This window comes from Vanacampus margaritifer, chromosome 13, assembly GCF_051991255.1.
Source record: "Vanacampus margaritifer isolate UIUO_Vmar chromosome 13, RoL_Vmar_1.0, whole genome shotgun sequence".
Taxonomy (NCBI): Eukaryota; Metazoa; Chordata; class Actinopteri; order Syngnathiformes; family Syngnathidae; genus Vanacampus; species Vanacampus margaritifer.
Window position 1 is genome coordinate 19,945,327 of NC_135444.1, and position 26,794 is coordinate 19,972,120.

The 26,794-nt window shown below is 38.9% G+C and overlaps 2 protein-coding genes across 4 annotated transcripts; one reads left to right on the plus strand and one right to left on the minus strand.

Annotated features, from left to right (window-relative positions):
- Positions 1 to 10: 10 nt before the first annotated feature.
- Positions 11 to 6,163, plus strand: kng1 (kininogen 1). Its single transcript, XM_077585192.1, has 8 exons — positions 11 to 182; positions 1,460 to 1,600; positions 1,929 to 2,045; positions 2,175 to 2,250; positions 3,287 to 3,456; positions 3,524 to 3,634; positions 3,729 to 3,824; positions 5,003 to 6,163. Exons 1-8 carry the CDS (start codon positions 126 to 128, stop codon positions 5,288 to 5,290), a joined length of 1,056 nt encoding a protein of 351 aa, XP_077441318.1. The 5' UTR covers positions 11 to 125; the 3' UTR covers positions 5,291 to 6,163.
- LOC144063170 (phosphatidylinositol 4,5-bisphosphate 3-kinase catalytic subunit alpha isoform-like) lies at positions 6,025 to 25,779 on the minus strand. Of its 3 annotated transcripts, XR_013296508.1 has the most exons (27): positions 25,433 to 25,779; positions 24,989 to 25,083; positions 24,203 to 24,295; positions 23,960 to 24,128; positions 23,664 to 23,790; positions 22,522 to 22,731; positions 22,219 to 22,313; positions 21,952 to 22,107; positions 20,915 to 21,160; positions 20,682 to 20,767; positions 20,346 to 20,451; positions 18,115 to 18,267; positions 17,868 to 18,002; positions 16,322 to 16,446; positions 15,086 to 15,167; positions 14,771 to 14,935; positions 13,795 to 13,898; positions 13,517 to 13,712; positions 13,214 to 13,320; positions 13,016 to 13,137; positions 12,871 to 12,949; positions 12,596 to 12,766; positions 12,409 to 12,526; positions 11,784 to 11,935; positions 10,449 to 10,611; positions 9,328 to 9,646; positions 6,025 to 7,934 (listed from the first exon to the last, which is right to left on the minus strand). XR_013296508.1 is itself a non-coding variant. In XM_077585190.1 (26 exons), the coding sequence occupies exons 3-26, from the start codon at positions 24,256 to 24,258 to the stop codon at positions 9,539 to 9,541; spliced, it is 3,207 nt and encodes a 1,068-aa protein (XP_077441316.1). In that variant the 5' UTR covers positions 24,259 to 24,295; positions 24,989 to 25,083; positions 25,433 to 25,779; the 3' UTR covers positions 6,025 to 9,538. The 3 variants fall into 3 exon arrangements, 2 of the variants coding, with proteins under 2 accessions (XP_077441316.1, XP_077441315.1); XM_077585190.1 differs by having other exon boundaries at positions 6,025 to 9,646; positions 13,517 to 13,688; XM_077585189.1 differs by having other exon boundaries at positions 6,025 to 9,646.
- Positions 25,780 to 26,794: the final 1,015 nt, after the last annotated feature.

The following is a 26,794-nucleotide window of genomic DNA, read 5'->3' on the forward strand; positions in this document are numbered from 1 at the left end:
GTGTCGATCAGTGAGTCATCATCCTTGTCAGCGACGACAGTATATTTTCAGGAAAACTTCATTCGGTCGTCCATTCCGGGGGGAAGAGGAGTGCAGTCCAATCGGCTCTTGTCAGAAGAAGCATAATGAGGAGCGGAGTGGGTCTGAGTTTGCTGGTTCTGTTGGGCCTCGCTTTTAGCCAGGTAAGAGCATTCAAGTCAAATTTTTTATTTATTTTTTTGGGCTCCTTGAGCCAAGCGTCGCGTGCGAAGGTTTCGAAATGGTTCCAACTATAGGGTGTCAAAATTCATTTTTGAGTTAATTTAATGTTCCTTTATTTTTTTTTATTTTTTTTATTTATTTATTAAAAAAAATTTAACACGCGATTAATGACCGCCCCTTACTTGGAAAGCTTGTACTGGTGGAATTCCAGTCGCAATGCGGCAGACACGTCCACGTCAAAATTTTGCAGTAATATATGTAATAATAATGCATATGTTTGTGGAAACTTGGGTCAAGTTGCATTTTACAATTGTAAAAATGTGCAGAATTTCACAAGTTACTACATGTTAAAGATTAGATAGCGATTAATGTGAAAAGAAAAATGCACTACTGGGCTGTCAGCCACTAACATCTTACAAATGCAATTATGCCATCTAGTGGCAGAAAAATGTCCAACACAAATCAAGATCACACTCATTTTTTACAGTAAATCTTTTTAATTTTAACTCAATTTTATAAATTATTATGAAACTGCTGTATCAATGACTGAAAGGTGAAGCCATATTTCTGTTAGTTTAACATTTTTCCCACTTTTATGTTAACTCATTCACTCCCAGTCATTTTCACTGAAGCTCTTGGCTGTTTTACTGGATTTTGACTGATTTTGCAAGGTCCACGGAATATGCTCTTATATTGCCATAAAAACATGGAACCTACCAAAATAAGTAAAATAATAAATAGTCTCTTCTCTTCTTTCATCAGGAAAAAAATGTCTATCTGTTTCAGTTTTGCAACAATTAGCATTAGAATATAGTTTCATCATTATAGATATAAGTTTCATCATTATTCACAAATCTGATTATAACAGTGGGGGAGGTTTTTGCAACATGGCCCTGGTTGATCTCTTATACTCTGCTGCCACCCGCTGGCCGTTTTTGTAATAACTACCATTTGCTTCAAGCATTCTCTTCAGTTCAGAGGCTCCATCAAAGCCTTCTGTTTGCTCTAGCATAAATAAATAAATAAATAGATTTAAAAAAACATTTTTAAAAAAACGTAAAAATGTGTCTTTGGGAGCATTGTAATATTTAAAATAGAACGTGTTTATACGTTTTTGGGAGCAAATGAGTTAACACGAGTTTGAAAACTTGGAAAAAAATATTGTATTGTACATTTTATTGTACATATAGAACAGATATAAAATTTGCAATTAATTGTGAGTCATGCGACTGCGATTGACCTTTGTCGACTCTTGAAGGACGACGTCCAGCCGGGCGTTCATATCTTCTGCGATGACCCGTCCGTTGAGAGGGCCGTTACGAACGCCTTACACGCTTTCAATGACAAGTTGACCACCGGATACAAGTTGGCCCTCTTTCAGATATTAACAGCCACCAAGGTAAGACGTTTTCAAGTGTACATGTATTCATTTGATTTGGTGATACAGCTCTGTTAGACTACTGCAAATTATCCCTGCCTTGCAGCTAATTCTCTCATAGAGGGAAGTATATTGTGGTTCCTCTTTTATTTAACAACAGTCATCAGCGTTAGCAAATATTAAAATGAATTTCTTTTCTTTTTTTTTTTAAACAAAAAAACAACAACACAATGACAGGCATGCAGATTTTGCTTTTCAGAATAAATATGACCTCCTCATGGCAAAAATATTTTTAAAGAAGTCTGTTCAACAATAAACTGTTTGTGTGTGTGTGCGTGTGTTTCCTCAGTCAGAGAGCGACTCCGAATCGTTCTACTCGCTGCAGTTTTCCAGCAGGAGGAGCGACTGTCTGGCCGGAAGTCCCAGACCGTACACAGACTGCAACTATCACCCTTACGGCCGCAAAGTAATCCCATTTCATCGGCTTTAATTGCACTTTGTGTGAAGTGAATCTCATATTTCAATTGTTGACTTGCAACTGCACATCGCTATGATTGACTAATTGCCCCTCCCAAAATCCCGGTGTTTCGTCAAGGTGCCAATCTCATGCAACGCCACTGTCGTCATGACGGAGACGGAGATAAACACCAAAGAGGTGCACTGTCTGCTCGGTGAGTCGGAGAAGAGGAGGAATTATTCCATCAAAAATAAACAAGTATCATGTATCAATCGCTAGGCAGGACTCGCTCAATGTCGGAAAGATGAACTGCAAATGATGTTTGCCATAGTAATCAATAGAGTCCAAAGAAAGAAAGAACACAAACATTTGCGTTGTCATTGAGAAAAAATGGTCGCATTTACCGTGTGGTTACTGTTTTTGTATAGTCGAAACTTCAACTTAATAGTGATGTTAAGTAATGCTACCTACAACACTGTGACATTATTTGAGGGCGAGGGCGGGGGGTAAAGCAAAAAACAGTAGCCCACGGCTAAACTTTGAGTGGTCCCTTGATTTATTTTCCCCCAGTCAATAAAGTTATTTATTTTTTTAATTCCTCAGGGGGGAAAAAAACTGAAAAAACGGGCAGGTAATGGGGGAGAAAATCATTGGGGAAAAAATATATATTACGCAAGCGTATTGCATTCACTTGAAAAAAAAACGTCCTGTTTTTCTGACTATTTTTGGGGGGGAGCCTTGTTTTGTTTTTAATAATTTTTCCCTGTTTTATTTTTCTGTTTAAAAAAAAACTTTTTCTGAATAATATTTTTCAGCCTGTTTTTCTGAATATTTTTTTTGACAGAAAAAAAAATCTGTACACCTGAAAAAAATTAGTCAGAAAAACAGGAGGTTTTTTTTGTAGTGAATGCAATACGCTTCGTAATATATATACTTCTTTTTTTTTTAAGTTTTAAGAAAAAAATGCTGAGAAGAATCAGTTGAAAAGCATCAACTGTAGTTATAAGTTGTAATGTCACTATTCGCCACTAGGTCGCGCTTACCCTGGGTCTTCTGCAGTACTACAATATGAGTAAGCCGAATCATTTGTTTACAGATTTGGAATGATATGCAGACCAAACATAGTACCTCAATAATATCAACATTTTCAGTGGTTTAATTTTTTTTTGTGTGTGTGTGTGGGGGGGCTCAATGTTTTGTGCCATCCTTGAACGGTCACGAATAGAATCTTTTTGGTAATCTTTGTCCAGATGACCATATCGTGCCAGAGACAGCTTCCTGCCTGGGCTGCCCGATTGAGATTGACCAGAACTCTGAAGACATTAAAGTTCCTCTATCAGTCTCCATCTCCAAGTATAACTCCATCTCCAACTATACGCACCTGTTTAGTCTTAACCAAATTGGACACTCAACAAGACAGGTAATGACTATTGGTTTGCGGGAGAGAGCAAAGTATTCGTGTTAAAAACACGTTTGTGGCCTTTTAGGTGGTGGCGGGCTTCAGATTTGAACTGCGATTCGACATGAAGAAGACCACCTGCGCCAAGGCTGAACACAACGAACTCAGTGACCTGTGCGTGCACGACAACGAGACCATGGTAAGTAAATATGCGCATGTTGGCCTTGCTGTATGTGACGTTGGCCGGGCGGATTTCTCACAAGCTCTCCCCGCTTGCGTGTGTGTGTGTGCAGGAGATCATTAACTGTCATTCCACTGTGGATGTTGCACCATGGAGACATGTGCCCCCTCAGGCCAATATTGAATGCAGAGAAGGTCCTCTGGCTCAGGTAGGCAAAGTGAAGCATATGTTACGACAATACTGTGGCATATATTTAACTTGCGGATTCATTCCTCCTAACACAATTAACTCGGGCGATAATAAAACGATTAGCAAAAGGAGGTAAAGGAAAGCTAGAGATTTAAAAAGTCTACACACCCCCAGTTCAAGTGTTTTTGTTGTTGTTGTTTTTTTAAAAACAAAAAATGAGAAATAATTTCTTAACTTTTTCTACCAATAATGCGACATATAACCTGTACAACAGTAATTTTTTTTTGTGTTAATTTTTTTTCTTTCTTTACTTTTGTTGTTTAAATTGAGTTAGTTTTCATTTTGTTTTAGAGCAAGTTTGATAGTTTTCATTTGTTTTTACTTTTTCCAAAAATTATTAGTTTTAGTATGAGTTTTTTTGTAATATATGATGTATTTGAGAGCAAGATTTTAAAAAAAGAAAAAGAAAAGGTAAGTGTTACGTCATAATCTAAGCTATAATTCTCAAATGGCTGTGACTTTCCGTCATTTGGATGGACGTAAAACAATAATGTCGCTAGAATTGTAGTAATTGATTTAAGATGTAGTTTCAGTTATTTATTATTATTATTTTTTAGAGCAATTTTATTTTTATTTTATTTCAATAATTTTTTATTATTTTTTTTCAAAATTTGAGTTTGGGTTAATTTTTGTTAGTAGTAATCATTGACCATAACAACCTTGCTGTACCGGTATGTCTTTTTTTGTTTTGTCTTTTTGTAGCACGCCTGTCCCGCAGCTAACGTATTTTCATACAAATATTGATTAATAAGTATTGAAATAAATAATTATTTACTGTATTTATAACTTTAGTACTGCGCGAGCATAGATTAGTGATAGTCTACGGTAAATTCCAATTTACTTTAAATAAACATTGCCATGATTGGCACCCCCGCTCCCACCCTCAAAAAGTTGCCTAGAAATGCCACAAGATGGCGGCAGAGCACATGAAGCGCCTAAACAGAATACAACATGGCGTCAAATCGGTGAGCGCCCCGCACCAACCCTCCCCCCCACCCTTGCGACTACTAGTCATTACATAATACACACACTCTTCAATCGTTACCTTCCTGCCATTATATGGCTGAGCCACATTAGGTGATCATACATAAAACGATTCCTTTTCTTCAAATTCTGAGCCACAATCCCCTTGTGCAGAGGATGCATGATGTGCCCATGACGACCCGGCGCCTGCCCCCCGGCTGGACCCCCTTTAGGTCAGTAGAATCTCCCATCTCTGTGTATCGAGTGCTAACCAAAGAGGAATCATCGGAGGAGGACGCGACAGGCGCATCTCCCACTGCCGCAAACGACAACAATCCCTTCCACTGCCCGTCCAAGCCATGGAAGAAATTCCGCCCCGCCCATCCTGTCGCTCCGCCCCCGGATGGCACACTTCCGCCTCCCACAAACGGGCCTCTCCTTGATGAAGACCTTCTGGAGTGAACGCCTCGTCAAGGGAACGTGTTCAAGTCATAAGAATCGACTCTTTCATTATTGGACTGTTGTGAAGAAATATCCAAATGCCAAAAAACAAACAACAAAAAATGTTACGTAAAGAATTAGACATGAAATAGTTGATATCAGTCCAGTGAATAGGCTACATTAACTGTTTGTTGTTGTTGTTGTTGTTTTACTTTATTCAATAATTTCAATTTACAAACAAAAGTTGGGTACATTGAACAAATACCTTTCAACACAAGAACATCAAACAAAAACAACACTAGGGGGTAACTAAGAATACATGTCAAATAAAATTATAAAAGATTTGCTTTTTTTTTCTTGCAATATCTAATTGACAAAATATAAAGCCTGAGTTCGTACATTAACATTTGTATATACCGTTAATGCAACAGAATCATGTCACTAATGTGGGATTATAAATATTTCCTATAGTAGTAGGTTGATAGTGTTTTTTTTTTTTTCTGGGCTGTTCATTTTTCTAATAGAACAAAAGTTCGTTTCAGCCCCTGTTGATGAACTTTGATTTAAAAATATACCCCCAAAAATGTGAGTTTAAGGAAGTAAATAACAAAGGGCTTCCTGTTAATTACATTTTGCCACTAATGTGGGATTATAATGTATATCCTAGTAGTAGGTTGATAGTGATTATTTTATTTTTTCTCTCTCTGGGTTGATTTTTCTAATGGGATAAAAGTTCATTTCAGCCCCTGTAGATGAAATTTGACTTAAAAATATGCCCCCCCCCCCCCAAAAAAAAAAAAAAACTTCAAGGAAGTAAATAATAAATTGCTTCCTGTTAATTACATCTTGCATTGAAGAGTTGAAATGTTTTATTAAAGAGGCCTGTTTCGCTAACACCGATGTTGGAACCACACTTTGTGCAAAAACACACAACAGTCTAGTGAATGTTTAACAAATGTATTTGTACATCTTTTCAGGACGCTCACAGGGTCAGTCAGTCAATCCAGGTACAAACATTTTACCCTGTGACCAAGCAGCCAAACAGAAACATAATAAATAAAAAATAAAAATAAAAACACACACATGTGAATGAGAAGACAAACCGGTCAAGTGATCCAAAAAAAGGAAGCAAACTTAAGGCATTCATTTATCAATATGTGTACTGACTGCTTTTCAATCCAATCTCATGCAGATAGGCTGTGAAAAAAGAATACATTGGCCCAAATGTACATTCATAGTTTCGGCTAAGGTTTTGTCAGCGTGTCATGGTATGGAAATGGACGACATGTAAACACGGCATATTAAAAAAAAAAAAAAAAAAAAAAGTCTGATGACCATATTAGTGTTTCCTTTGGGTCATTTCAGAAGAATGCTCATAAGTGGTAATCAACAATGATTTGATCCCAACTGGAGTTTCTGTATTTGTACAAGTGCATAAGTTTCAAACCCTCAAAATCCGTTTTTAAAGGCTCAACAACATAAAACTGTTACATTCACAACAGGAAAACAAAACGTTTTTTTACAAAAATGAACACAAAACAAAACAATTTCTCCGTTTCACATTAGTATACGTCGTGCATTTGTTTTGCATCGGGTTGTGTTATTTGTTGAAACTCTTTTGACGTCAGAATTTCTCAGTTCATTATAAACGGCTAAAATGTTTTATACGAGAAAAAAGTATTTTCAAAGTCCTAAATCAAATTTCCAAAAAGCATACATTGCTGGGAATCATTTTGAGGCTCATGTGAACAAATACAAACGTATCGACTTGCTAACTATTCATGGAAAAATGACCTATTATGATGTCAGTTTCACATTCACAAAATGGCACAAGAATCCCGCAAGCACTTACAGACAACATTAAAAAAATACACTGTGGTTCAAACATTTCCGATACTTGAAGGAAAATATCCAATGAAAATGTTCAATCTAGTTTTTTTTTTCCCCCCTTTCTGCATCTCCTTACAAGCGGAACCAAATGCCAAAAGATGTACAAGTGCAGGGAGTTGGTGTGCAAACACACACAGACAAATGAACACGTTCAGTACATTCACATGGACAGGGAAGAACATTCAAACACTCATTTAGTTTAAAAAAATAAAAAATAAAACTGCATGTATACTGCAAAATAGTTCATGGCCGTTTTCAGATAACTATTTCTGAAACACGAAAAAAAAAAAAAAAAAAAAAAAAGACTAACTGATTTGCTTGACTGCATGATGAACTTTGAACCACCTCAAAAAACAGACCTAAAAAAAAAAGGGAGTGCACATCTGAAATACATTCAAGCAAATACATTAATGCTGCAACACAACATCGCAGCAGAGCACTTTTTTTCTTTTTCTTTTTTTTTTTCCAAATACAATCAAACGTGAAGTTGGCAGGTTTTCGTTTCATGTCGGGCTAATACAGGCAGCATGCGCACATTTTCCGCTAGGTTCGCGTCTCTGTCCTCAAAGTGTGCCCCCGCAAAATGGTGCCGTTGGGGCTCAATAATGTCAGTTAAGGGTTAAAACCTCACGGTGTGATTTTGCCGTGTCGCATTCCACCTTCTCAAGATGGTCGTTGGAAGATCAAAAGGCAAATTCCCATGCGTGCAACATTGCGGAGTGTGACGCGGTGACACAAAAAGGCATTTTTAACAACAGGAAGACGTCACATTCCCCTGGATGAACACATACAATAAAGCAAAATTCCAGTTAGTGCATCAATAAGAGCCAAGACAAGAGTGTTTGCTTTGCTCAACTGAAAAGTATTAAAAACTTCTTAAATAGTAATAATGATGATAATACAGAAGAGGATTACGACCAGTGAAGAGAAAAAAAAGGGTTGGCAGGATTCTCACTTTATTCTAAATCATAATTCTGACTTTAATCTCAGAATTCTGACTTTAATCTCAGAATTCTGATTTAAATCACGCAATTCTGACTTTAGTCACATAATTCTGACATTATCAGAATTCTGACTTTAATCTCACAATTCTGATTTAAATCACGCAATTCTGACTTTAGTCACATAATTCTGACATTATCAGAATTCTGACTTTAATCTCACAATTCTGACTTTAATCTCACAATTCTGATTTAAATCACGCAATTCTGACTTTAGTCACATAATTCTGACATTATCTGAATTCTGACTTTAATCTCACAATTCTGACTTTAATCTCACAATTCTGATTTAAATCACGCAATTCTGACTTTAGTCACATAATTCTGACTTTAATCTCACAATTCTGACTTTAATCTCACAATTCTGACTTTAATCTCACAATTCTGATTCAAATCACACAATTCTGACTTTAGTCACATAATTCTGACATTATCAGAATTCTGACTTTAATCTCAGAATTCTGACTTTAGTCACATAATTCTGACATTAATCTCAGAATTCTGACTTTAATCTCACAATTCTGATTTTAAAGTGAGAATTCTGACTTTGTGGGGTGGGGGATCAGAAAGTCAGAATTCTCACTTTAAAGTCCGAATCCTGCCAACCTTATTTTTTTTCTCTTCTCTGGCCCTAATTCTCTTCCATAAATCTGTAACCTGCCCCATGACAACTTTGTTTCCATTGAGATACTGAGGACTACCCCCCCCCCCCCCCCAAAAAAAAAAAGTGGCAAGTGGAAAAGAAAAATGACTGCAACTTTCCAAAGTCATCCTTGTGTTTTTGTTTTGTTCTAAATGTCAGTTTTGATGAGGAGGCAACAATCACCCTGAAGTTGGTTGAAAGATCTCAAGGCGCACCACCAACAAATGCTCCCAAGTTTCTTTGAGATCCGGGTGGAAACAAACAAGGACGCCTTGGAGGCAAAAGTGACGCTGACCTTTTTTTTTTTCTTTTTCTGGAGAGCTCAGTATTGTTCATTCGGTAATTCTACCGATTTGATATAAAGTGACGCTGACCTGACGGGGGCAGTGCCAGTTTCACCACAAACATGGTGGAAGACCAGAGACGAAGAGCAGAGGGCAGCCATACTCAATTCAAACATTTAGTTCATTTTTTTTTTTTAGGTTGGGGCCACAGTGCAGCACTAATCAAGCAGCAAAACTCACCCAGTGGCTACATTTGTAGCTAGATGACAAAAATGGTCTTTTTGCAGTCAACTGGTAGTTGTCCTCCACAAGTGCAATGCTCATTGGGTTTCCAGTGTTAAATAATTAAAAAAAAAAAAAAAAAAGTGATTTCAACAAAGGCCTCAGTGCCAACACAACAAAGAATTAGACAACATTGGCAGCGGGGGAAAAAAAAAAGTTTGAATGTGGCTTAGTTTAGTGCATGCTGCCGAATTGTGTGGAAGATCCAGTCCATCTTGGTGGTCCACCCGCCATGGTGGGCGTCGTTCATCTGTTTCATAAAATAGTCCAACGCCTCCTGCAGAAGGAGGAACCACAGACGACAAGATTGGATCATGCAGACGTTCGGGTTAGACCGCAAAAAAAGTACTTCAATTTAACAGACGATCAGCTCCAATTAGTTTGCTGAACATGCTCAAATTCAAGTAAATTCAAATGACTTAATTTCAGTATTTGTCTATATTTTATATACTGTACATACAAAATTATTGTCATTATTAAATAGTTTTTCATATTCTTAAAAAAGACAATTGAAAACCACTTTTTCAGAGCAAAATAACTGTTCAAAACGTTAAAAAAATAAAATAAATGCATTTTTAATGTTGGTCATCATGGTAGTGTACAATACAAACAAAAAATACTTGGCGTGCTAAAAAATTTTTTTGTTGCTGGTACTTGGTGTAAAATTTTGACAATTACTGATCCTAGAGGCTTTTTTTTCCCAGCTGACTTTTGACAAGAGGCTGCCAACCAATCACAGGGCGCATAGAGTCACTACTCGCGAGGGATGAGGACGGAGCCCTGCTGCACATCACAAAAATCACCCAAGGTTTAGAATTGGCTGTAAATGCCACAAAATAGCAACATGCTTTTATCTTGACTATTGACACTCCTCCACTCACTTCAATGTCATTTCTTGTCCCCAACATGCCACAAGATGGCGGCAAAACGATATTTTCATATTGACGTGGCTTTGGCCTATATACAGAAATGGGTGAATAAGTAAGCCCGTCATTTTAATCCGTTCTCCAGATGACGTTAGTGTGGAAAAAAATCGTACCCATATTTCCATCAATAACATAACATAACTTAAATGATACCTGTTCAGTTTTTTCCAGGGCCAACGTCTTCCTAATGTAGGCGATGTCATCAAATGACTGCAACTCAGGCATGCCGGAGCCCAGCATCATGGAGAACAGGTTGATGAACAGGTTGGCATGCTGTCGGATGGCCAGGTAGGCTTTGTAACACATTTCCTGGAACCTGCAGGCATCAAAAGAACGTGAATGTGCTTTGTAGTGCTTAAAAAGGCAAATGACACATCAATGGTAATTTGAGTAGATATTGTATTAAACTTCTGAAGCGGGAGAGCTCTGAAGGCAGCCGCAATGAGGCCATGAAAGGTTGCACATTTACAACAGTCAGGTAAGAAGTCAATATTAACTCATTCGCTCCCAGCTGTTTCACTGGATTTTGACTGATTTTTGCAAGGCCCACAGAATATTCAGTTTTATTCCTTATACCAAAGTATATTTCTATCTGTTTCCGTTTGCAGCCATTAGCGTTAGAATATAGCTAAATTTCATAATTATTCACAAATCTGTTTCAAACTGTGGGTAAATGCGATTTTTTTCAACATGGCCCTGGTTGATCTCTTATACTCTGCTGCCACCTGCTGGCCTTTTTTTTTTTTTTTTTTTAAATAACTACCATTTCTTCAATCATTTTCTTCATTTCAGAGGCTGCATCAACGCCTTCTGTATGCTCTAGCATATATATTTTTAAAAAAAAATGTAAAAAATTTATAAATACGTCTGAGAGCATGGTAATATTTAAAATAGAACGTATTTATACGTTTTTGGGAGCACATGAGTTAACAATTCCACTGTTTTAAAATAAAAAATACCAGTTAACTCATTCCCTGCCATTGACGGCTATAGACATCAAAAATTCATTTGAACTATTTCTATTAGTTTAACATTTTTTCCACTTTTGTTAACAAGAGTATGAAAACCTAGATTTTTTTATTTTACATTTAGAACAGATATAAAATTTGTGATTAATCGTGAGTTAACTTGTGAAGTCATGCGATTAATTACGATTAAAAACAAAAATAATCGCCTGATGCCTCTAATTTTTAATAATCTTTTCTCTCTTTTCTCTCTTTTTCAGGCGATGACATTTTTTAATTGTAATTAATTGCATGACTTCAATAGTTAACTCACGATTAATCATAAATTTTATATGTGTTCTAAATGTACAATACTTTTTTCTAGGTTTTCATACTCCTGTTAACAAAAGTGGAAAAAATGTTAAACTAATAGAAATAGTTCAAATACTTTTTTGACATCTATAGCCGTCAATGGCAGTGAAAGAGTTACTATTGACAAAGTAAGAAATTAACTGGTCAGTAAATTTAAAAAGCGTGCGTGTACCTCTCAAACTCTTTGGTCTTGGCGCACTCCTGGGAGCCCTTACTGATGACGATGAGGAAGTCTTGTGTCAATACGAAGGGCACTCGCTCTCTCTTGTAGCCAAACTTCTTTTTCTTATGATCCAGGAAATGTCCAAAATCGATATGAAATAACTGCGGCACAGTACACGCAAGAAGTCATTGCTCAATTCCTTTTGTCGTACTCGATTCCACATCCTCACTTTTCAAATCCTCGCAACAAAACAAAGCTTGCCTGCTACCACAAGGTGGCGCCAAGTGATTAGGTTTCTTTTTTTTTTTTTTTTTTTTTTTCGGGAGAGCTCAGTATTGTTCATTCGATTTGACATCATCATTGCTCTCCTTTTTTTTTTTTTTAAATCCAACAAATCAATTAAAAAAAATTTAATAAATGTTTTTTTTTTTTGGTTTTTTTTTCTAATGGAAAAGTAGGACTACTACTAAAACTGGCATGGCACCTGTTCATCAAAATGCCACAGGAGGGCAACAAATCCCTGTCCAATAATAATAGAAGAGTTTACTTTGATATTGGACACCATTTTGTGGCATCTTGTTGCCAAGGTCATGACTCTTAAAATCCCGAATCCAACCAGAGTGTGTGCTTATACCTGTCCATCATCTTTGACCATAATGTTGCTGTTGTGCCTGTCTCCAATCCCAAGAATAAATGTAGCTACACAGTAGCCAGCGCAGGACCTCGTAAAAAGGTCCACGGCCATATCATACCTGCAAGACAAATACAGGAAACGTAAAAAAAATGGGACGAGGCAGTCAGAAATGACACGACGGACTTACATCTCTCCTTTGTTCTTGTCTCTGAGCCATTGATGCAGAGTGTTTGAATTGAACTGCAAAGCCCCTTTCAAGCCACCTTTACACTGAATCTGCATGATGGTGTGTGAGCTGCGAACCACCTCAATGAGACCCACGCAGTCTCCTAATGACAGACAGCCATATGGCAGCATGCTGGAGTGGGGGGGGGGGGTTAAAGTGCACACGCATGACAAGCTTCTGACAGTCAGGTGGGAAGTTAAGTGAAAACTACAAACTGTAGTAGAGGAAACATGTACCGGAGGTCAAGTCCCTGATTCTGCCAAATGTTCTCCATGATTTTGATAATCTGCAACGTCAGCATATCTTGGCGCAGGTCTGCAGCGCAAAAAAGACAAGACAGTTAAAAACACAGCGACACCGCAATGATCTGATGTCTTTTACCGTCTCCGTTTTTGAAGATAATCTCATTGTTCTGAAAGAGAAGCTCAGACATGATGTCCGGATTTTCCCAGTTGAGCCACAGCGGCCTCTTTGCCGATGACATGATCCTGCATTCCTCTAGCCTGCGCATTAGCAACCTGGCATTAGTCCCCTTTTACACCGCGGCACGTCCCTTCATGCTTTAGCGTTATCGCTAACCTCAGGTTGCCCAGTTGGTGTGCCGGGTTAAGAGGAGAGGTGAAATTCTGCAGGGCGTCCATGTAGTCAGGTCTTTTCATCTGGTCCACCAGGAAGCGCATCTGAACCTTCACGCACAAAGCAACACAAGCACATAAATATTTTTGAAACAATAAACGAGGTCTGAAGATTTAGCACACCCCAAAAAATAAAAAATAAATAATAATAATAATAATAATAATAATAATAATAATAATAATAAAAATAATAATAATAATAAAAAAATTACAATAAATGAAAAAAATATATATCAATGGGAGTGACCTTCTGTGTCTCATCCTTTTTCTCCTGTTTAAGGATATCAGTGAGATTGATGAGTTTCTCCATGGCCTCCACCTGCCTGCTCAGGTGTTTGAGGTACATGCCACAGGCCCTGCAGTAAGCCTCTAACAGCAGACCGAACCTTTGGCTCACCGTTTTGTTGTGCATTTCGGCCCTGCCAGAAAGAAGAAAGGCAAGACTGCTGATTACATTTGCACTGGAGATCAATTTCAGCAAAAAGCAAAGTTGGTATGCGAAGAAAAAAATGTGAATGAACTCACTTGAGATGCCAAAAGAAAAAATGTCCTATTCTTTGATTAGTTAGTGCCTTTTTAAGTAGAAAACGTGCCAGAGGATTGTCGAGGTACTGCTCATATTTTATAACCTGGCAAAGGAGAGACAGAAATGGACAATCGCTTATAAAGAATTTTAAAAAATTTAACCGTTTTAAGTAACTGAAAATTACAAGACACCTAAAACATCACAAATACAGGAAAGTCAAAAAAGAAAACATTTAAGACAAATATACTGTATCCCAATTATTTATTTATCGATTTATTTATTTAAGTGATGTATTTTATTGTACCGTTTTTTGTTTCAAACCCTTTTTTTTTAACTGTTATTTTTTACTGTACAATAACATGTTTTTAACCCTCAACTGTAGGACTTTGAGATTTTGCTGTTTTTTTTTTTTTGCATTACTATTATTATTATCATCATCATCAACTTTATGTTTCCTTAGAAAGTGGTTCTAAAACTGGAGTCTGCAAGTCATAACATGTGGTGGGGTCAACTAAATATTTTGTAACAATTATTACTACAAAAAAAAAGCCAGCTATGTTGAACGATAAAATAATAGGACTAGACCAATGACCCCTTTGAGACGATTAAAAGCTGATAGAATTGAAACATGAAGTCTTGAAGGCATATTTTTCTGAGAATATAGTTGTATTTTTTATAGAATATGGTTATCTTTTCAGAATAAGTTGTATTCTCAAGATTCCTTCTTCTACAACTTTATCTTAATGATTCACTTATTTACTTAATGAATTTGCTATTCCAACCATATGATTTTTTTTCTCCCTTCAAAGTACGCATTGTTGTTTTTTTATTTTTACATTGTAGGTTTGTTGAATTGTCATTAGGATTATGAGGTAGTCCTTGAAAAATTTCCTCCCGTTTAAGGTGTCCCCCGGATCCAAAAGATTTGAGGACTCCTATTTTAGGACCCCTGATAGACACCGACCATGCACTTACCTGTACAAGCTGGATGAGGTACTGCGACAGTTTGTCATCAGTCAGGTATTTATCAAGGCAGCGGACAGCAAAGTGTCTGACCATGGGGTCCGGGTAGTTACAGTCCAGCAATTCCATGGCTTGCTCTGGACGGATGGACGGCCAATCCTTCAACAGGCAGTACATCTGGCACGCACCAATATAGAGAAAAATATTTTACATTTGCATCATGTTAAAGATGAGCGAATAGCAAGACTAATCTTTTCAAATGCTGTGCATTTGTCAGTAAAAATCTGCTCCTGAAAAATAAGTGAGCCACATTTTGAATCGCAATACCTGTGCTACTTCATCTCTGGAGTTCCATTTCACAGCAAGGAGGATCTTGGGAAGAATTTCTGGGAAATTCATGCAGTAATGCCTGGTAAAAAAAAAAAAAAAACGAAAAACATACAGTATCAACAAGTTGTATGAAAAACAAGCCTATTTTAACATATTTTCTCATTTAAAGTGGAAGTCAACCTAAAACATTTCTGGGCAATAATGTGTCGTATGTGACCTCACTAGTCTAAACATGACATTCTGATTATTATTACATTTGTGAAATATGAGTTATGACAGCAAAATCCAGTAATTTTTACCCATCTCAGGGGGCGGCCATTTTGCCACTTGCTGTCGACTTAAGATGACATCAATGTTGCTCAGGGCTCAGGCAACGACCAATCACAGCTCATCTGTTTTCTGAAGCTACGCTGTGATTGGCTGTTATCTGAAACCGGAGCAAAATTGATGTCCAAAATCCAGCCTTTTTTATCCATCTCAGGGGGGGGCGGCCATTTTGCCACTTGCTGTCAAAGATGTCATCAATGTTGCTCCGGTTTCAGGCAACGACCAATCACAGCTCATCTGTTTTCTGAAGCTACGCTGTGATTGGCTGTTACCTGAAACCAGAGCAAAATTGATGTCCAAAATCCAGCCTTTTTTATCCATCTCAGGGGGGGCGGAAATTTTGCCACTTGCTGTCAAAGATGACATCAATGTTGCTCCGGTTTCAGGCAACGACCAATCACAGCTCATCTGTTTTCTGAAGCTACGCTGTGATTGGCTGTTACCTGAAACCGGAGCAAAATTGATGTCCAAAATCCAGCCTTTTTTATCCATCTCAGGGGGGGCGGCCATTTTGCCACTTGCTGTCAAAGATGACATCAATGTTGCTCCGGTTTCAGGCAACGACCAATCACAGCTCATCTGTTTTCTGAAGCTACGCTGTGATTGGCTGTTACCTGAAACCGGAGCAACATTGATGCCATCTTCAGTCGACAGCAAGTGGCAAAATGGCCGGCTGGATTTTCAACTCATATTCCACTAACGCAATATTAACCAAAATACTGTAATTAGACTAGTGGGGCTGCATAGAACATATTATTGCCAGATAAAAAAATTTGGGGGGTTGACTTCCCCTTTAAAAAGTAAAAGAAAACCATAGCCATCCCATTTTTGTACAGGAAGATTAATGTATATGAAAATGTTACTTTGAACTTCTAAACGTATTACTATTATTATCTAGGCAGCTACCGATGTCTCCACAGGAAGTCTTTCTCCTGTTCAGTGATTTCTGAGAGAGGGTCTCGGTTACTGAGCTGTCTCAGCTGATCAATGTCACTCTCCGTCAGGGCGTGATCTCTCGCCACACGATTGCTCTGCAACACAACAGCGGAGAAAATACACTCGACTTATTATTCATATCATTGGAATGTACTATTCCCATCTCAGGGGAAGCAAAGATGTGAATCGGCGGTGAGGGTTTGACTGCGGGGTAAACAATATAGTGGAGGGCGATTCAGGCATCCAGCCATGCCATCATTGTGCAAAGCAAATGACGCTTGGACAAGCTGCAGTGGTGATGCATTAGAAGCTGTTAGCAAAGCTTCTCAAACAACTCAAGTTACAGATAAAAGCTATCACTTAATACACCAGGTTACTCCTTTATCATGAATAAATCACCTGTGTCGTCTCCCTTCTTTGTGTCAACCCAGTATCTGATAGACCCATTAAAGATACCTGATGTACACATCTGCTTAAATTACAAAACAAAAATGTTGATTAACTTTGGGGGGGGGGGGGGTCTATGTCACTTTTGTAACACAGGACAGGAGAAAAATAGATTTGTATGTTGCATGGCAACATTAATAATTGATTATGAAATCACGTCATGCTGACGGAAGGAACGAGGAAGGCGACTACCTCATATCAGTAGCATCACGTCACTAAGCGAGCGCCTCAGCGTTGTGTGACGTGAATGCGCACGTTTGAGACCCAGAGGCCTGATCTTTTATTGATGAGAGTTCAAATGTGTTTGATAAGACTTTCATAGAGCCTGAATCAAATACTACGTTTTTTCCACGCACTCCTCTGCATTGGCCATGTAAATGGTAAAAATGGTTTTAGTACCATTTGAGAAGTATCAGAACTTTTAGCAGGGATGTGATTTGACCAAAGTGAAATTATCTGAAAATTTAGCCGGGGGTCTGGGGGCCGCTGGCACTCGCTCATGGGTTTTCCGTGTTTTTAAGTACTTTCAATGCACTCACATGACAAAGAAATAGACAAAACAACAGCATAAATTTTCAATGTATATTGAACTATCCCATATAAAATGGCAGTTTTAGTCAACTCAAAATCAGTCACATTCAAAAACATTGGACTGTCTTTGCTTTTAAAAACTATCACTGAGAATATCATCATATCTAACTAATGTGATTACTAAGTTAACACATAAATAATGTTGAAGAGTTCAAATTTCATGAACAAATAATTGTATCATGACCAAATGAAAAGTAACTCATATTAGAGCATACCACAAATGTCTTTGTTATAGCAGAAGATGTTATCTGTCGGAGTCATGTGCATACACAATGAACTACTAAAAAAAATAAAAAAATAAAAAAAAAAATTGGGGGGATAAAAAAAAGCGGAATTCCGCGAATTAGCGGAAAAATCACATCCCTGTTTTAGGCCATTTGACCAGAAAGTCATTATGATGAATTATTTTAGGCGAAAACACCAACCACCCATTCAATGAATCACGCCCAAATTTGTTTGAATGGATCGTCGTCGATACCTGTCCAGAGAGGTTGTAGTTGAAGCCGAGTTCTCTTGAGATGGTCCAGTTGGCGTGATCCTCCACAGCGTTCATATCTGGGTATTTAACTGGACTGCTGAAGTGGTCAAATTCCAGTTCTAGGCACGGTGTTTCCTAAACAACACAAGTCGCAACACTGAATTAAATCATCTATTCTGACACCTCAACTCAACTAAGTGCTTCATCCTGTTTTGTGGCATTGGAGCAGCTGATCTTATTGGTTTACCTTATTGGGGTTGGAGCCTGTGACTCCAATGGGGTTGAGAAGATCTTCTAGGCCATGAGGAACCGGCCAGAGGTTCAGTGCCATCTTGTTGGACACCAGAGTGTGAGTGTAGTCAAACAAGTTGATATTGCCCCAAGCCAGTGGACAGTGCTCCTGTAAGAATGAGCAGGAAGAAAAAAAAAAGTATAAATGTGAAGAATCCAATCAAATCCAGTACACAAGTTATCGGCAGAGGTGGGTAGAGTAGCAAAAATTGTTCTCGAGTAAGAGTAGCACCAAGACGTCATCTTTCAGTTGACTCTTTCGGGTTCTCATCATGCCTGCCAGTCCTCAACCAGGGCCGCATTCTTGTATCTAAGCAATGTATCCACGGAAATGCTCTCACAAGTCAGTCAAGCGGAGCGCTTACCGAAGTCGCACAACATTTACAGATTTTGGAACTCGGCGCACACAAAAGGCGCATCTCATTATTAGGCGCGCCGTCGATTTTTGAGAAAATGTATGACTTTTAAGTGCGCCTTATGGCCGTAAAAATACGGTAAATCCAATGTATAAATGGGGAGGCGGGTAACGACTCTAGTGTAGCCCAATATAGCAAAGTAAGAGCAGCGTTTCTTCTTCACACATCGACTCAAGTAAAAGTAAAAAGTATTGTGTACTCTTAGAAGTACTTTTTTTCTTCTTCCAAAAAGTTACTCAAGTAAATGTAACGGAGCAAATGTTACCTCGTTACTACCCACCTCTGGTTATCGGCTATAATATTCCGTTCTGAAGACTGAATTCTAAACTTTGAATTTGTTTGAACCCTATTTTCATAGACTGGTGCATCTTAATTTTCATGCCGGCCGGGGCAAGCCTAGTTTACAGTACAGTTAGACTGCACTTTGCACTGGGTACGAAAATAGGCCCCTTTGAGTCATCCAATCTTGTGTCAATCAAAACTGAACATCACTGTCTATGTTTCGGGACCCAAATTTATTGTTGCGTTGATGCCTTGTTTTATTGCCACTTTTACTGACACCAAAGAAAAGTTTACGGCAACATCGTGATCTACAAAGAGAGTCGTCAGCGATGGTGATAAACGTGTGGGGGAGGTGGGCAGCATTTCATGTTGGCAGCCGGTCAAATTGTGGCTATTTAAAGTAAATGCTCGAACAAAAGGCTGCTGTCGAGAGGTGTTTATCTGCCATTCAAGTGCCGCATGAAAGAACATCCGCAAAGCTAACCTCAACCTGGTGGGGCACAGCAGGGGAAAGGACGAGCCCCCGGTGTCTGTTTACAGTATCCATGTCGGACACTCACTGACACAATACGCACACACATTTGTCACTAACAGTGTTTTTCACCAGTGCCCTAAACAAGTGTTTGATTTAATGTTGACAGACACTGACCATTTTTTTTGTCTAATTAAACTTTATCTAATTTAGATTAGTTTAAATTATAGTGGATTTTTATCTACTGTGAACAAAAGAAGCAGTAGGAAATGGATGGATGGCTCTTGCTTGATACAGAAGCAATAAGTGATCAATTTCAAGACTGATATTTATGCTATAAATACACAGTAGTAATCCTTCATTTGGCGCCATTAATAAGCTGTAGTGAGCGGAGAGGACGACGACGTCATTCATTCATTTAACGTCGTTAACTCATTTTATCCCAAAAACGTATAAATACGTTCTATTACTATGGTCACAAAAACGTATTTATACGTTTCTTATGTGTTTTTTTATGCTAGAGCATACAGAAGGCTTTGATGCAGCCTCTGAACTGCAGAGAACGCTTAAAGCAATAGTAGCAATTACGAAAAACGGCCAGCGGGTGGCAGCAGAGTATAAGAGCTCAACCAGGGCCATGTTGCAAAAAGCTCTTTTCCCACTGTTTTAAACAGATTTGTGAATAATGCGCTCAAAAACCACCGGCACACCGGGCAGTAATGTGGTTGGTAGTGCAGTTTAGTGTTGAATTTCCCTATCTACCGGTTAGCGCCACGCAAAAGCTATGCAAACATTTAGTGGATCTGGCCCTGAGTGTTGACACAAATGGAAAAGTCCCCTCTCGCTGATAGAGTTTCTGATGACGTATTCTGCCACCACAGACCTTGATTAGGAATTAAGTAGAACCAAAGACGCTCCCTAAGATCCCACCTGAGCTAAAAGGAGAAGTTGCTGTAGATAAATTTGAAACGCTAGCTATGGTGGCAGGTTGCATTCCTATATCACTTTCTATTGTACCTCTTTTGCTCCCTTCCTGCCTTTGACTGAGCAAATGGATAGGCAAAGTCTGGCAGCTCGCGGGACATCTGGGATGTACATGTCATAGGTCAGCCACTCATTCCACCTGGAGGTGCAGAATAAACAAAGAGGACATTTGTCAAACTGCCTGATGGTAGATCAAAAAAGAAAAATGGGAGTAGTGTCGAGAAGGTTTTGCAATGCAGCTGGACAGAAGTGGACTTGAAGAACTGGTGGCTTCTGTTATTTTACTGAGAGGTATTTTGAGGAAACAGCGCCCGTGCAAATAAGGAAGAAAATGTGAGTGTGTGAAAGTTAAACTAGTGAAAGTGTTACCTGGGGTTAGAGCAAGGCACTCTCTGTGTGTTCACATTGTCACACATCTGTTCTCCTCCATGGTAAATACCCGTTCTCACATAAATCTAAAAGAATAGACAAATAAGAAAAACAAATGTTTATAATTCACAAATAAGTCAGGGTGATCATGACGCATAAATTACACACTTCTTAACATGCACCATAAGAGTTGAACTACTAAATCATCTGAAAAATACTTAGTCTACTCCCACCTTGTCTATGTCTCTAATATTGACGTTGACGTAGGTGGCACAGAGGATCCGTATTCGCAGCGTTCCGTTGATGGTCCAGAGTGACTTGGAAGCTGCCTCGCCGTTCATATACGACGACGCCGTGGAGATGCGACGGGAGTATGACGGCATGACAAAGTTGTCAGAAGGCAACTGCGTGTAGAGGCTGTCCTTAGCCATGAGCATCAAGTTAGGCATCCTGCTCAGCATGATGCAACTACGAATGTACTGGTGGGTCAAGGAGAGAAAGTGCATTTATCAAAATATGTGCACAGCGTAATGAGCTTCTAGCAGTTCATCAGTCAGAATAAAGAGGGACTTTCAAAGAAGTCATGTTATGAGTCGGTGGTTCTCAACCTTTTTTCTGTGAAATATTTTTTCAGCCAAATATTCATTCCCTAGTCAGTGCAAAACATTTTGTGTTTGGGAGGGGGTGCTAAAACCGAGTGCTGTGCCATCATCGTCTGATTTTTTTAAACTTTGGAACTCTCTTTGTATTTAGGTGCACTCTTGAACTGTTCGAAAAATTAATAATAATAATTATAATAATAATAATTAATTGAATTACAAATAAATGCTTTGTGCACATAAAAAAATTGTATCAACATTAAGTGTCCTCCTTTGGGCTCATGGTAAAGCTCTGTTCTCAACAAGAAATAATTAACTACATTTTAAATAAAGTTTTTAAGTGATTGATAGGTGGCATATGACAAGTTGGGTCGAACCATTCTGCTATGGGGGAGATGCTGGGTTTTTAGGACACTGAATTTGAATACCCTGCTGAATACAAAAATCATTTTACAAGCTTATATTTTTCTGAAATATTTATATATATTTTTTCAAATATATTTTAATATCTCCCCTGCAGTGTCTACACGTACCCCCATTTGAGAACCACTTTTTAAAATCATGCTCTTGAAATTTCTACCAATCTATCTACTATCTATCTATTGTGTCATGAAAAAGTATTTGCTCCTTTCTCAAATGATGACAGTATGCTTTTTGCATACGTGACTTACCTTATATTGGCTGATTGGGTACTTTTCCAGCAGGTACTCATCACAGCCGCACACTTTGAGGATGTATTTACCCTGATATTCCTGAACACACATTTTCAGTTGCTCGGGCGAGAGCAGCATACTGCGTGTCTTCTTTCGAATGGCCTCTGCAATCACCTGCAATCAACAATGGATGTTTTTCTTTAAGTCTAAATTGTTGGTTTGGTAAAGCGGTGAAGCCGATCTTGTATTTCTGTTTAGCTGGATTGCACACATGCATTCACTGACCTGCTCAGGCACGCAGTCATGGTTGATCTTCAATGTGTACTTTTGTTTGTCGTTATTCGGAGAAACAATCACCCAAATGACAACAATGATTTGACCTAAAACGGACGCAGACAAACAGGTGAGAGATGCTGAATCATGCATTTCTGAGTGGATCTTTCTTGAAGGCTGTGATCATGCAATTTGGGCTGGAATATTGTATTAAAACATTTTCAGTTCACTGGTAGCCTGATTCATTACTGCTGTAGTATTTCACAGACTTTTTTTTTCTTTCAAATAATAGTAAAATCATGCAAACCCGCCTACCTTTGTCCAATTTGCTGTAAATGTGTTTTGGGAGTTCTTGCGTGGATTCTACGTTGGGCGGATAAACGTAAAGGGCTCTGCTGTGGGGCCCAGTGGCATCTCGCAGTTCCACAGAGTCTTTACAGACATTCAGGATGTTTCGCCTGAAGTCCTGAACTTCAGGGTCCTTCACCAGGTCGAATTCACACACGGGCATACCGATGGCAAAACCTGGCAAAACAAGAACGTTTTCATCTTAACAGGTTGCATGAGAAAATTAGATTTATAGTTTCAAACTTCTACTCGTGTTGCCAACACAGGGTTTTAAATTAACGTGACTGTGTTGGGCCGCCCAAAGTTCACTGGCAAATTTCTTAAATAAATATGATAAAATCAACACATTCTAGCATTTTTTTTTCAATTTCAATTATTGAATTCTAAAATGTACTTCACTCTTTAAAAGAAAAGAAATGAAAGGCGACAGAAAGAAGTACAAATCAACACACACAAAAAAAAAATAATCAACACAAAATGAATGACAGCAAGCGGTTATATTAAATGTTCAATATTTTCAGTTGAACCCACTTAAATCCATCAATTATCATGACTTTTTTCACTGTGCTGCGCACATTTTTATTGTGTGTCAATTCAAATCCTTCCATAAGGAATATCTTGAACAAGATATGAAGTCCAGAAAATGTCAAATATTGTTAAATATTCATTAAGATTTATTACTACAATAAAAACCAAACATGCAAAAAAAAAAAGTAGCTACACAGAAGTAATTTTTTAACAGATTGAATAATTTAATATAAAGAAGCGAAATATGAAATAATTAGTGAAACGTATTCTATTTTATCATGAATATCCCAGTTCTGCCTTGGCCACCACAACATGGCTCATGGTGGCGCCCCCAAAAATGTGCAATGTAAACTTCTATTTCTATTAATATTTAATACTAGTGTGTTGTCATAGGACGTCATACTGTATTTCCCCAAATGAAATAATACAAATGCCATTCAAAGGATTATTTTTGCTAATATGCAGCCTGATCATGTATTTGAAATGAACACCAACATTTGTACTTTTCCCTCCTTCTTACTCTTCAAATGAATGAGCCAAAATGGAACATAACCCACTCATCTGGCTCTATTGAGACTCACCAATCTCTCTGTTCAGAATCTTTTCCTCTCTGTTGCCAACTGGTTCAATGACCTTGAGGAAAGGCTGAAAAAGTCGGAGGTCGCACAGCCGCCGTGTCTCGTCAAAGAACTCCTCCCGCTCAGCTTCCTATAGACAAGAAAATTGAGTCTCTCTCTCTCTCAACTATTATGTTCTATAGTGAAAAATTAAGGCAAAATCGAGACCGTTTTCGTTAAGCATTTACACGGTGTGTCAATGCCATTTATAATACTGGTTTCTCTGTCAGAATACTCAAGTGGGGACTATGTATGCTTACCTGAGTAACACTGACAAATATATAAGACGTCTCCTCCTGCAAGAGATGGTGGAGGGGATATTTTCTGGCTTCTTTAAACAGCTCATGCTTGATGGTGATGAGAGTTGCCTCACGGAGGCACTCCAGGGTCAGAATCATCCCATTGGGCAACAGGCAATCCACCAAGATCCTGCAAATACACACCCATTCCTTGTCAAGTACCCAAATGACATGCGTATCTTAACTGAATTTGGCAGGCTCTACCTGGGGGGCATCAGGTGCAGCCCCCATAATTCCCCGGAGGACGGCCTGGGAGGCATCTTCCTCTCCGTCTCCCAGTTCAGCCACACAGAAAAGCTGCAAGGACAAGGATTAATTTATATTTTGGGGGGTTCACACTAATACACGAATTTACCCACCAGAATAAAAAGAGTGTAATTCAATTTATCAGCAAAATCAAACACAATGAACACCAAAAAGACAAATGTTCACATTTTATTCTACTGAAGGAAAATTACTGAGAACTTAGCAGGAAGTCCATTTCAAAGAATGCGTAGTATTACTGTGTAAGATGAGCTTTTTACAAAATAAACAGAGTAAAGGGCATAATGTGCATTGAGCTATTCTGTGGGCTGTGACCCTGATCAGGATGCAGCTAAGCACTTTGGGCCAAAAAAGGAAGCTTCCTCACAAAACAGGATGTGGGGAGTGGGAAAACATTGGCCTCCACACAAGCTTGCTTTGAATTCTCAAACAATAAACAGTTGAATGGACCTGGGACAACACTTAGCCAACCTAAAACAAATCTTTAATTTTGACATATTGAATTGGAAATTTATTTTTAAAAAGCCATTTAATCATTTGCTTTCGACAAATTACACAGAAGTCCTATCATAGAAGGAATTTGTGGTACTATTACCATTTCAACTGAAGCAAGTGCCATCCACCAACATAGGATGTGAATATCAAATTGCAGTAAATTCATACAAATGTATCATTATTTTATTATTATTATTATTATTATTATGAGGATAAACAAGAGTGGCATACCTCAGCGAGCAGAAGGTGAAAGGCTAGTTCCACCCTTCATCTTTCAATCCAAGCTGATGTTGTCACTTGGAGGTGTGGACTGGAGAGAGATGAGACTGCACACAAACATCAACATCAACATCAACATCAGGTCAAACGGGGGTGACGTTAGCAACTAGGCTAGTAACGGGCTAGCTAACTTGAGTGACAGCCCAGTGATGCTGCCAACTCATACTGAGGCATAACGTGACATAATGATGATAAACCTTGTGTGATATTTCACTGGCAAGTACCAAAAACTGCCAAGTTATTGATGTCCATTATAATACACGTTTTTACACATACAAAAATGCTAATTTCGAAACAGCTAGCTTCTCGTTCACTCGCATGGGCTGTCTGACGTTCTATAAGCTCAAAAATGTACTCATGCTGCTGAAATTGTGCTACACCACATACAAAACTAACCTTCCGTTTTCCATGGGCGTCAACGTGGTGAAAGGTTTGAAGATGATGTTGTAGTCTCGGAACGGCTAACGCCAGCCAGCCAGCCAGCCAGCGAGCCGAACCCTCCGGTTCTCGGCGGCGGGTGTTGATGGCTCTCGACGCCGGTGTTTTGAAAAAGAAAAGCGGTCAGTGCACCTATCGTGACGTGGGCGGGACCATTTTAATCCAAAATGGCAATTGATCTCCTCCGCTGTGTTGCAATAATAACTTCTTCGAGGCCAGCGCGTTCAAGCAGGAGAGATGATGAACGCTCGCGACTCGCGAGGATGTTGTGAACTGAGCCGGTCGGGTCAAGTTGTGCAGCGGGATACGTCGTCTGTTGGGGGTCCTCCCTCATGTATCGGCATCTAAACATTGGAGTATGCATGCTAGAGGAATTACAAATCTATGGAGTTTGTCAGTCTACAGCACGTGAAGGTGATATTTTTTGCTCATTTTTCGCCAATCTAAAGTGTTGAAAATGGATTGTGTCTTTTGAGGTTAAGGTTAATGGTATGTTTGAACAAGCTGGAAAGTGATGGTTTTCGAGTTGCAAGGATTCCGCCCGATGCAGTACAAGTCAATTATTAAGTCCTTCAAGTTTCAAAAAAAAATCCTGAGGAATTGTGGCAAATAATCACGCAAGCAAAGCAGAACTGTCCATCTGGCATACAGGGCAGTTGGGCAGTTGCCCGGTGGGCTGGCATCCTATGGGGCTGATAATGTAGTATTTTCCCAGCGGCGGGAGGGCGTCTCGGCTATCTGAAATGCTTCGGACACTGAGACAGACACTACACACTCGCAGCCTCGCACCCGTCGACGGGAACGCGCAAACCGAGTGGCACAAAGGCGGAAGCGCAAGTATTGGGACGCGGCCCACACGTCGCAAACCGGAAACGGAAACAAAGTTGATGGGTGAAAACGCGGAAGTCGGAAGTCCCGCCTCCTCCCTAGCATATAGTCCATAAGGACAGCAAACTGAACCAGCCAACATTTAGCTTGGCAAGGCACACCCACTTTCTTAAACGTAAGACACAAGGCACAAAACAAAATGTGCAATCAAATTTGTTTATATGCTGTGATGTTGGCGATTCTTCGTGAGCAACGTCTCTCTTCGGCGCCGGAATTCCATTATAACACCAATCCTCAAGTTTATACTGCAAGAACAACATAAATCATTCATTACTGTCTCTCTTCGAGTAGACATGTTGAATTTACTCCGTATGCTCGTCTTCACTGATTGCATTGAAAAAGGCATTTGTGCACTAAATTGGATCCCTAGTGATGACAAGGAGTCAAGTACAGTAATAGTTATGGACCTTCATCTGAATATGAATCGAGTAG

Excerpts from the sequence above, each read along its gene's own strand:
- kng1 (XM_077585192.1), top strand. The coding sequence starts at position 126 with ATGAGGAGCGGAGTGGGTCTGAGTTTGCTGGTTCTGTTGGGCCTCGCT. Across the intron at positions 183-1,459 it reads TGGGCCTCGCTTTTAGCCAG|GACGACGTCCAGCCGGGCGT; the intron begins GTAAGAGCATTC and ends CGACTCTTGAAG. Across the intron at positions 3,825-5,002 it reads GAGAAGGTCCTCTGGCTCAG|AGGATGCATGATGTGCCCAT; the intron begins GTAGGCAAAGTG and ends CCCCTTGTGCAG.
- LOC144063170 (XM_077585189.1), bottom strand. The coding sequence starts at position 24,258 with ATGCCTCCCAGGCCGTCCTCCGGGGAATTATGGGGGCTGCACCTGATG. Across the intron at positions 20,452-20,681 it reads GTGCCTTGCTCTAACCCCAG|GTGGAATGAGTGGCTGACCT; the intron begins GTAACACTTTCA and ends CTGCACCTCCAG. Across the intron at positions 9,647-10,448 it reads CCCTGGAAAAAACTGAACAG|GAGGCGTTGGACTATTTTAT; the intron begins GTATCATTTAAG and ends CTCCTTCTGCAG.